Source organism: Tenebrio molitor, chromosome 6 (genome assembly GCF_963966145.1).
Source record: "Tenebrio molitor chromosome 6, icTenMoli1.1, whole genome shotgun sequence".
NCBI lineage: Eukaryota > Metazoa > Arthropoda > Insecta > Coleoptera > Tenebrionidae > Tenebrio > Tenebrio molitor.
The window spans coordinates 4892647-4901216 of NC_091051.1; the positions used below are offsets into that span (position 1 = coordinate 4892647).

General features: G+C 47.0%; 4 protein-coding genes across 6 annotated transcripts; 2 read left to right on the forward strand and 2 right to left on the reverse strand.

The window, feature by feature from the left end:
- Positions 1–60: 60 nt before the first annotated feature.
- On the forward strand, positions 61–3981 carry LOC138133205 (RIB43A-like with coiled-coils protein 2). The gene is made up of 7 exons (XM_069051021.1): positions 61–434; positions 487–627; positions 681–844; positions 891–1131; positions 3401–3628; positions 3682–3788; positions 3837–3981. Exons 1-7 carry the CDS (start codon positions 228–230, stop codon positions 3976–3978), a joined length of 1230 nt encoding a protein of 409 aa, XP_068907122.1. The 5' UTR covers positions 61–227; the 3' UTR covers positions 3979–3981.
- HDAC11 (Histone deacetylase 11) lies at positions 3976–5366 on the reverse strand. 2 transcript variants are annotated; one of them, XM_069051025.1, is made up of 4 exons: positions 5226–5366; positions 4874–5114; positions 4243–4821; positions 3976–4189 (listed from the first exon to the last, which is right to left on the reverse strand). In XM_069051025.1, the coding sequence occupies exons 1-4, from the start codon at positions 5228–5230 to the stop codon at positions 4019–4021; spliced, it is 996 nt and encodes a 331-aa protein (XP_068907126.1). In that variant the 5' UTR covers positions 5231–5366; the 3' UTR covers positions 3976–4018. The 2 variants fall into 2 exon arrangements, with proteins under 2 accessions (XP_068907126.1, XP_068907125.1); XM_069051024.1 differs by having other exon boundaries at positions 4874–5141.
- A 71-nt stretch (positions 5367–5437) lies between these two features.
- On the forward strand, positions 5438–7585 carry LOC138133204 (sodium channel and clathrin linker 1-like). Of its 2 annotated transcripts, none has more exons than XM_069051019.1 (6): positions 5438–5576; positions 5628–5700; positions 5751–6035; positions 6088–6475; positions 6525–6820; positions 6880–7585. In XM_069051019.1, exons 1-6 carry the CDS (start codon positions 5548–5550, stop codon positions 7483–7485), a joined length of 1677 nt encoding a protein of 558 aa, XP_068907120.1. In that variant the 5' UTR covers positions 5438–5547; the 3' UTR covers positions 7486–7585. The 2 variants fall into 2 exon arrangements, with proteins under 2 accessions (XP_068907120.1, XP_068907121.1); XM_069051020.1 differs by having other exon boundaries at positions 5628–5680.
- On the reverse strand, positions 7494–8307 carry lsn (vacuolar-sorting protein SNF8). Its single transcript, XM_069051027.1, has one exon. The coding sequence runs from the start codon at positions 8305–8307 to the stop codon at positions 7552–7554; it is 756 nt and encodes a 251-aa protein (XP_068907128.1). The 3' UTR covers positions 7494–7551.
- Between the last annotated feature and the right edge of the window lie 263 nt (positions 8308–8570).

Consider the following 8570-nt stretch of genomic DNA (forward strand, 5'->3'; position numbering starts at 1 on the left):
ACATTTTGACATCGCCATGTTTGTATTCTCATGTTTGGTTGCCTAGCAACAGCCTGGCCATGACACCATTTTGTTTACAACGTGTCCGACTTGTGTTGTGCCAAGTGTGAAGATGTTGAGCTGTTCTTGGTTGAATCAAGAGTGACAACAGTGACAACGCTTGCACGACGACTTTTCTTCGCCCCCTTCCCACATTCCTCGGATCAAATAAAAATGTTGACATCGGCATGTTTGTGTTCACGTGTTTAGTGCGTCGCCATGGCAACAGTTTGTTTGCAGCGTGTTCGACTTGTTTGGTGAGGAGTTTTAAGATGCTGAACTTCCAGCTGACCACGGAGCGGGACCGCCGGGAGGCGGCCCTCATCGACAAGCGCCGCGCCCTCGAGGAGGAGCGCAAGAAGCGCATCTTCAACCCTCGGCAGCGACTGTTCGGGGTGAGGTCAAAACCGGTGCGACTTGACTAATCTAACCGCCCCCCGAACCCAGATCGACTACGAAACGTTGCAAAGACAAATCGAAGAGAAGCGCCACCGAGAAGCCGAGGAGGCGCGCATCGACCGCATCTTCGACGAGCAGCGCAAGAAGAACGACGAGGTGGCGCTGGCCCTCGAGAAGAAGGAGAAGCAGGTAGGGCCGCGCGCCGCAAAACTCACCAGATCAGTGCGAGGGATTGTCCGCAGGAGCGGATGAGGCTCGAGCAAGAGGTGAACTACTTCCGGAGGTGCTGCCAACGCCCGGAGGACCGGCGAGAGTTCGACCTGAACGACCCCGACCGCATGAAGAAGGCCGCGCCGCCGAGGAGCGCGGACGACGACGACCAATGCGGACCGTCATCGGCGCAAAAGTATGACGATCAGTCGGGGGTGTAGAACGGTCGAAGGGTGTTTCAGGTTCGAGGGGGAGGACCTGGCGGGCGCCGAACGGGCGAAGGTGCAGCGGGATCAGGTGAGAGCGTGGCTGGACCAGCAGATGATGGAGAAGGAGGCGGCGGATCAGGAGCGGAAGGCGGCGGAAGAGGCCTACAGAGAGGCGATCTTCGCGCGCGATCAGAGGGCGCTCCAGCTCGATCAGATGGAGAAAGACTGCCGGAAGAGGCTCGAGGAGGCTTGTCTCAGGTTCAACAGAGCGCTGGTAAAGCGGCGTCGTTATCGCGTTATCGGGGGGTTCGTTGCCGAGATAACACTTCAAAAGCGCTCACGGTATAAAAAATTCAAAGGGTGTTTTTATGTGTAAACTGCGCCAAGGTAAGTACAGTAATTAGTTTCTCCTTGTACAAGCAACAAAAAACTTCATTATGCTTATTTGTCAAGCGAGGCAGTCACATAATCAATGCGCCATAATTTATGGCCGTGCAAAGCGTGCCAACTTTACGGTTTTGTCATGAAATAAAACAAAAGTTGAGGAGTACGTACATAACTCCGCCGTCATTTAATACATTCTTGTAACAAGCTCCAAAGAAACTTCACCGCCAAAGCCGCCCTTTAAACAACAATTAATAAAATGAGTTAGGTCAAATTACGATCTTTACGAAAAACATTCAATGTTTTCTTTTGAGATAATGTCGTCATGGATACGTCGTTATAAAGTTCTCTCAGATACGGTCGTCAAGCGAATTTCCCCGGTTATTCGATTTTATCAAGATAATTCGATTTTATTGTGCCATTGTGTCTTCATTGTTGTTTATGCGTCGGCCTTGCGCACGCAAAGTGACCCCGAGTACCGAATTGACACAAAAAATAATTTTGTTTTCCACTTCCATGATAAAAAACACTCAACTGGTTCGATCAATATACTCAATAAACTCGTCTCAATTTAATTATTAATTTTCCCTCTCTCCAGATCATCAAAGAATTTACGAGAAACTTGCCGGAAGGGAGTTTTATCTTTTCGCGTCGTTCCACCAGAACTAATAGTCAAATAATACCGAAATTGTTAATTACGGAGCTAGACTGCTAATGTAAGTCTGCGAAATGTCGCGGTTTCCTTGTCTTACATTCCTCATTGTCTTCCTTTTCGTCGTTTTGGTTAAATGAATTTTACTATCATTGTTGTCGTAGGTTGTGGTTCTAATCCCGCCACACGGAAATTGTTGTTTGTTGCAAGCTCCGAGCGTAATTTCCTTCTAGCTCCTTCACCATCAAGTCTGATTCCGCAGAAATTTCGATTGGAAAAAAGTCTAAAAACTCCTAAACCAGTCGAGGGTTCTAATTTACGAAGAAAGAAATCTTTTTGAAATTACTTTTACTGCAATTTGTTTCAGCACAAACTCTCTGAACTTCAATACGCTTTGCTCAGGATCATTAAAAGTCCTTCAGCTGCACCTTTGACCTCGTCGTCTGAGAGAAATCGCTTTTTTAAGAATCGAGTCAGGTGGATCTGAATCAGGCCAACGTGTTGGATGTGGCAGCAAATCGGACCTTCTGCGACGATGTTTTACGAACTTGTGCATTGTCTTGATGCAAAATGATTTTTTTTGTCTCAAACCTCATCTTCTTTCATGATTTCTTCATTTTAGTTCAGGTGGTCCAGAAATCGCTCGACTAACCCACTTAACATTTGACAGATGTTACGCGATACAAATTTTCGACAGCACTGCCACCTATCGTCAGTTCGCGGACTTTCCAGTCGACCCTCGTATCAACTTCACCGGTTGTAAATTGAGTTTTAAATAATTTAAAACGTCATCTCGACTTTTTCCCAATACGAGGTAATTCCTTTCCAGTCGAGAGCTTTTCGCCCAAATTAGCTAAACGTTCTTTTTTGCGCGTCCTCTCCGTCACTACTCCCTCCTTTTCTGCCACGTGTCCACCTTTATTTTTACGTAATCAAATAAAACAACTTTTGAGAACGAATGGCAGAATATTTAATTTACTGAAAACACAACAATAACAACAAAATTACTTTAGCTCATTTCAGAGAACGGAGTGACAATTATTTCGGCACGTTTCAGGAATTTCTCTGCTGCTGGAAAACACGAGAAACATTTTTTTTCCTTTGAGAAAGTCGAACGAAGCTCTTTCACCGGGTTTATTAAACAATTCCCTGGCGAACGGCACATTTTAAAAATCACCCGAACTTTTCCAAGTGCTCAGTCAAGACGCAGAATTACATTAACTTATTCAAACTCCGATCGCGGATCAAGTTAAAAAACAAGGAAACTTTTAGCGTTTCTTAAAACTTGGACCCGTCTCAATTTTATTACGGCTAAACAAGGAAATGTGTCCGATGGCTTTGGCCGATCCGATCGATCAATTTTCAACGCTCGATTTGTTTATTTCCTTTCGGGCAAGGCGACGCCGCTAATTGAGCGGATGCTCATCAAGGGCCGCTCTTGAAGTGTTATCGCAACAACAAAAGAGAAATCGATGGGGCGCTAATTCACCCTTCGCCCCTGCGTCAGGCCGACGAGCGCAAGATGGAGGAGATGACGCGTCTGAAACGCGAGCACGAGGACTGTCTGGCTGAGATGTACAACTTCATGACGAGCGACCTCCTCACGGAGAACCCTGACGTGTCGCAGAGCAACCTGGGGCCCAACCGCAGGATCGGCTACTTGTACAAGGGCATGACCGAGGAGGAGAAGAAGCAAGTGCGGGAGTACCAGCTGGCCCAGATCGAGGAGGCCAAGGTTTGAGAGACGGTCGAGTTAAAACGGGTTGACAATGCGGTTTTTGTCGGCAGAAGAGGAAGGAGCTGGAGAAGAGGATGGACAGGGAGTTCGACGACTACATCAACGGGACGCAGCGGACGATATCGCTGATGGACAGAGAGGAGGCGCGGAAGCAGAGGTTCGTTCATAAAATCGAAATCGTGTCGATTTGAGGTGTTTTTCGCAGGGAATTGATCAAGAGCCTCGCCGAGGAGAACCGACAGCTGGCGGTGGAGCAAAAGAAGCGCAAAGAATTCCTAGAAAACGTCGTTTATAAGAACACGCCGGCGCCGGAATTCTACGATCAGTTCAATAAATCAACGAGATAATAAGGCTGTCTTTTTTATTTAAGTTGGGAAGTTTTAAAATTTAATATCGAGGAGGGGGCCCCCGTATAAGGCCCATTTCGTGCAGATTTACGATGGAAGTGGCTATAATTCTCGCCGTTTTCTTCAAGTAACCGCCGCTCGTTAGCATCACTATCGGGATGTTGTGGGCGCGGGCCTTGCGAAACACCAATTCATCTCTTTCAATTATCCCCTGGAAATGGCACAAGTTGTGAAAAACTTTTAATAAATTTCCAAGCGACGAACCTGCGGAGATACCGATAAACAACCGAGAGGGTCCCCTTTCAGGATATCCGTCCCCGCGTTATAAACGATCAGTTGCGGACTAAACTCCCTTAGAGCTTCATCAAAGTTTTTGGCAACTTCGTCCAGATACTCCCCGTCCTCGGTAAAATGACGCAGCTCGACTTTTCTATTGATGTAGTCCTTGGCGCGTCCATCAAACGGATAAATCCCTTTATTATAGACGTCTATGATGTAGACGTTCGGATTATCTTTAAAATCCCGCTGGTATCCATTACCCTGATGAGCGTCTAAATCCACGATCATGACGTTTTGAACGGTCCTCGGGTGATGATTAAACACAAAATGGATCAATAGCGTTATATCAGCGTACACACAGAACCCGCCACCTTTGCTCCCGCTGCAGTGGTGGAACCCGCCCCCGACGTTTATCGCCCAACCCCGCTCCAGCGCTAGCTTGCCCGCCAAAATCGAGCCGCCGGTCTGGTACCGCATGGGGCGCAGGTACCCCCTCTGGACCAGATAATTTGGCACCAAGCACAGCGGAGGCACCTCCGCTATGGCAGCCACGTTGAAGCTGCACTGAAACATATCCCTCTCAGTAAAAAAAAAACATACAAATAAAAATCAATACGTTCAGACTCTTGAGGTATTTTTTGGTGTGCACCACCAATAAGTCTTCTTTTGTTGCTTCATTTGGCACCGCGATCCTGCTCTCGTCGACCAGTCCTGCAGTTTTTAACAATTTGAAGATGTTGCCCCACTTGCCGGCGTCGAAGGGGTGGATTTTCTCCAACCCCAGGAAGCGGACGTTGTACTCGGGACGATAAACAACAGGCCACTGCTCTGGAGTAATGTCCAAATACAAACTCGTCCTTGAACCAGAGTAAATCTTTGTTTGTCTATTTTTTTGTGATTTACGACAAATAAATTATTTCCATAATTTTCGAGTAGTTTTATTTAAACAAAAAACAATCTATACTTACTCCATTTGACCGGCGAATTCAAATTTCCCGCCGGGAAATATTGATTGTCAAATGCCCAGATGGTCCCGAAGTGGTCGAGTTCCAACGCAAACACAAACAAACTGCAGCACTGTTTACCCTCACATTTAACCGAAATCTTTTAAATATTTGTAAATAATCGAACACTTGTCCAAATAAACGTGAAAAATTGTCATTTCACCTTGCATCCGCTGTACAGCTGTTGTTAGTTCGCGGTGACCTTCGACAGATGGCTCCGCCACAAATTTCAAAATTTGAAATAAACCAAAAAATGTCAACTATATAATGATGTTATTCCAAGATCATGATCAATTCCGGAGATTTTAGCGTGCAGTAAGTGGTGTGTTTGATCGCGTGTGATCGGCGGTAAAGAATCTTTTGCAGAAATTTTCAGTCACTTATCCAAAACTATGAAGCGGCTCTTAGGGATGTCACCGGTGAGTTGGACACAGTCCAGGTGATCGATTTGTCGCTTCTGTCGAGTCTCGACTGAAAGAATGTTTTCAGGCTGACCACGACACCATCAGGAGAGCTTTGAGCGAAAATACTCACCTGAGCGCTGAACTGAACAGGATTTTGTCTGACAGGGGTAGAGTTAGCGTGGAACACAAGTACAAAGATACCGATTTTATCGACAACTTGAAACTGCAACTCAAGATCGTGGTAGATGAGAAAAATCAAGCGATCAAGCTGTGGCAAAATGCCACCGCGATGGTTGAACAACTGGAAGGGGAACTCCGAGTATACCACGAAAACACGGAGGGGCTCATCCCCAAATCTCAACTAATACAAGCAAGTGGTGGTTGTGTTTTTTTTTCACTCAATATTTTGACAGGTCTTGTAGTTGAAACAGTCATACGAGGATAAACTGAACGAACTGCAAGAAACCGTGACCCGGACCAAGACCAAACTAGAAGAAACGATCAACTTGAAGTCCAAGGAGTTGCAAATCAAAGACAAAGAGATCACTGGGACGCTTCAAAGTCAAGACAACACCTTCAAGATAATCAAGAATCTTGAAAGCGAGGTCTTGAACCTTCAACAAAGACTGAACGATGCGAACGGAGACAAAGACCAGTTGGAAAAGAGTGTTAGGATCAAGAATGAAGAAATGGAGGCGCTCAAGAACAGGGTGAAGGAGTGCAAGGCGAAAGTCGAGGAGGCCTTGCATGTTGTGGAGGCGGCGTTGAACGAGAAGGACGCGGCGCTGCTGCGCGAGGCGGAAGCGAAAGGTTGATTGATCTTCGTGGTTTTTTTGGTGATTTTGTTTTTGTTTCGTAGAAGAAACAGCTCGACTGTCACAGACCTTGTCAGAGTTCATCGACGAGACCGACACGAAGATAAAAACGATCAGAACCGAGCACGAAACCCAAGTGGAACATTTGAAACAAGCGTTTCAAACCAGCCAAGAGATGATCAAGTTGAAAGAGTCGGAAATCGAGAACTACGCAAGAAAGTGCGCGTTCCTCGAGACCGAAACGGAAAAGCTCCGGAAATGCGGAGCCTACGCCGATGACACCGGAGTGTCGAAAATCTTGCTCTTGGAAAAGAGTTTCGAGGGCACTTTTCAAAAATTGGTGAGTTCAAGCGCGGGGGTGATGCGTCGGAAGATCGAGACCGACCGATCGAATTTCAGTTGCTTTCAGAGAAGCACAATATCCAGTTGAAGTCGGAAGTGGACTCGATCAAGAGCGACATAGACAACATGTCGCACTACTACGAGAGGGACATCAACGCCCGCGAGGCGGAAAAGTCGGCGCTGAAGGGGGAGATCAAGAAGTTGAAGATGGAGCTGGACGAGAATCTTCTGAAGGTGAGCCAAAGCACGGAGACGATCGACAACTTGAAGGAGAAGATGTCGGCGATGGAGTTGAGCTTCAAGGAGCAGATCAAAGAGACGAAGAGTTCTTTTCAACAGACGTGCGTCGAGAGAGAGGTGGTGGAAAGTTTCCACAACCAGCTGGTTGAAGAGCTGCAAGAGCAACTGGTCTCGCAGACGGAAATCAATAAGAAGTGGCGAGCGGAGACGAAGAACATCACCGAACAGTTGGAAAGAATCATCACGGAATTGAAGACGGCCAACAACAAGATGAAACAAGAGAACAGAGCGCTTAACGAGAGACTGAAAGAAGCCAACTTGAAGATGTTCGAATATCGGAAATTCCTGGAGATGATCTCGCAGGACGTAACCAAGATCACAACCATAACCTTGCCCGAGAGCACCGGTGAGTGCGCCAGCTGACAACTGTCTGTTCTACTACAAAAACTTCTTTATTTAAGGCGATGTTTATATTGTTGACAGCATTTTTTAACTCGAAGAATCAATACAAGCATTAAACAAACTAGGAAAGTAGTATAATTTCTCATGGGGATTTTGTAAATCCACCCACGCCAGCCCCTGGTCCACCATGTGATCCACGGCTTTCCTCGCCCGCTCCTCCTCCCACCCCAGCTCCCTCTTCAAGTATCCCACAGACACAAACGCCTGACTCGAGTGCGTCACCTGTTGCAAAACGGCAGTGTGGTCCATGCTCAGCTCCCCAGGGATCGACTGCACCATGTACTGCCCTTTGCCGACGGGCACCACCGTGAAGCCGCTTCCGAAGATCTTCAGCTTCTGCGCGGCGCGGATCAAGTCGTCTTGCGTGATGTCCTGGTGCTGTTTGCCTTTGCCCCGCGCGTTGACCAGTCTCGTTCGTAGTTCTGTCAAACTGATCAGGCCGCCGGTTTTGTGGTTCGTGGCCAAGCACACCTCCACTATTTGTACCGCCAATTCGTAATAAAAATCGCCGATTCCCAACACCGACCAGAAGCCTTTGCCCGAGGAGAGCGGGTCGACTCCTATGCTCGCACACATCTCTTGGAACTGGCGACGGAACTCGGGGTTCTTGCGGATTTCGTTCTTGTGCTTCGTCGCGAACTCCTCCAGGTTCACTTTGAACACTTCCAACTGCTTCGTCATCTGCTCGAACTGGTTCTCTTGGATCTCGTTACCTTTGTCTTTGTACTTTTCCTGCTCCAACTTGTGCTTTTGGATGGCCCCTAGGCCGGCCCTGCGCCTCATCTCGGCGAGGTGATTCTAACCGCACTTTTATATTCCTATTCCCTCGAACTGCACGCAACGCTCCCCTCACATATTAGGCCCCCGACTTGTTACTTTTTTCTTACGATAAAACACTCAACGTATTACATTTTTGTAAAAAAATACAATGACGTATTTGTCGAGATTCGGAAACGTCAAACAACCTCAACATGAAAGTTACTGGGCAAGGAACGTCACGATTTCAATTAGATAAGCGAAAAGTTTGTCAGTTTTTCGTTTAAAAT

Bases quoted from the DNA above. Each gene is read 5' to 3' on its own strand.
- LOC138133204 (XM_069051019.1), top strand. From the start codon at position 5,548: ATGATCAATTCCGGAGATTTTAGCGTGCA. The intron at 5,701-5,750 runs GTGATCGATTTG...GAATGTTTTCAG, and splicing joins GTGAGTTGGACACAGTCCAG to GCTGACCACGACACCATCAG. The intron at 6,476-6,524 runs GTTGATTGATCT...TTTGTTTCGTAG, and splicing joins GCGCGAGGCGGAAGCGAAAG to AAGAAACAGCTCGACTGTCA.
- LOC138133205 (XM_069051021.1), top strand. From the start codon at position 228: ATGTTTGTGTTCACGTGTTTAGTGCGTCGCCATGGCAACAGTTTGTTT. The intron at 628-680 runs GTAGGGCCGCGC...GATTGTCCGCAG, and splicing joins TCGAGAAGAAGGAGAAGCAG to GAGCGGATGAGGCTCGAGCA. The intron at 1,132-3,400 runs GTAAAGCGGCGT...CCCCTGCGTCAG, and splicing joins TCAGGTTCAACAGAGCGCTG to GCCGACGAGCGCAAGATGGA.
- lsn (XM_069051027.1), bottom strand. From the start codon at position 8,307: ATGAGGCGCAGGGCCGGCCTAGGGGCCATCCAAAAGCACAAGTTGGAG.
- HDAC11 (XM_069051024.1), bottom strand. The intron at 4,822-4,873 runs GTATTGATTTTT...GATATGTTTCAG, and splicing joins AATACCTCAAGAGTCTGAAC to TGCAGCTTCAACGTGGCTGC. The intron at 4,190-4,242 runs GTTCGTCGCTTG...TGCCATTTCCAG, and splicing joins GTTTATCGGTATCTCCGCAG to GGGATAATTGAAAGAGATGA.